The 907-nt window shown below is 35.6% G+C and overlaps 1 protein-coding gene across 1 annotated transcript in view; it reads right to left on the bottom strand.

Moving 5' to 3' along the window:
• Positions 1-907, bottom strand: part of LOC119581750 (glyoxal reductase-like) — a 20,032-nt gene that overhangs the window by 11,376 nt on the left and 7,749 nt on the right. The window contains 1 exon segment of the mRNA XM_037929881.1: positions 664-771. Within this exon segment, the coding sequence (XP_037785809.1) occupies positions 664-771 (108 nt within the window).

The raw sequence follows: 907 nt of genomic DNA, 5'->3' as shown, positions 1-907 counted from the left end.
TGTACTGAGAAAGGCAACACTACACCAGAGAGCCCCCAAAGATCATAATACATTAGGAAGAGAAGAATCTGAGAGTGCATTGGCAGGAAAACAAAATCATACTGCTGAGGCAAGATTGAGAGTGGGAAGCACAAATTTATCCCGCACTCTATGTTCTTGGCAACGAGACTAAAAAGAGACTTTAAGCCTACTTTTGAGGGGTTGTTTCTCTTCAATAACTGCAGCTACAGCCAAATAAGCAATCAACTGTTTAACATGCACAACTTAAAGCAGGCAAGACTATGAATGACATGATGGGCCATTCTCCCAGCATCAGGGATGGCCAGCCATTAAGTAATAGGAAAGCAGCCATCATGAGTGGGTTAAGGTCCTTGAAAATATGAAACAGTGAATTTCACAATTACTACATTTAACACTGATAATTCACAAAATTCACCATATCTTCATAGGACAAACAATATTTGTTTAGGTTAACAAATCAAAAATCAGAAAAATATTCCCACCCCATGTCACATATCTGATCACAGAATGGAATCTCATCTATTCAATTAATTATTTACATAAGAACAGTCTATAGCTTGAGAAATTATTAGTATTAAATATACCAAGATTAGTACAACAATATGGATGATGAATATAAGTGCAAAAATAAACTTTACTCACTCAGTTTTGAAGTAATAAATACATCCTCCCTTTCCAGGCCAAACTCAGGTAAAAGCTGCTTGAGGGCATCACCTATTTCAGTTTCATTCCTGTACACTGCTGCTGTATCTGCAAGTACACATAACATTATAATTCTCCAAAAGCAGAAATACTGACAATAATTTTCAACAGTAAGGAAATTAAGGGAATGGATTTAAAATGTAACTTCTCATTCATACCTCTTTTTACTACCTTTGTTTTTGTC

Source organism: Penaeus monodon, chromosome 15 (assembly GCF_015228065.2).
Source record: "Penaeus monodon isolate SGIC_2016 chromosome 15, NSTDA_Pmon_1, whole genome shotgun sequence".
Lineage (NCBI taxonomy): Eukaryota > Metazoa > Arthropoda > Malacostraca > Decapoda > Penaeidae > Penaeus > Penaeus monodon.
This window is presented reverse-complemented; position numbering and strand designations above follow the sequence as displayed.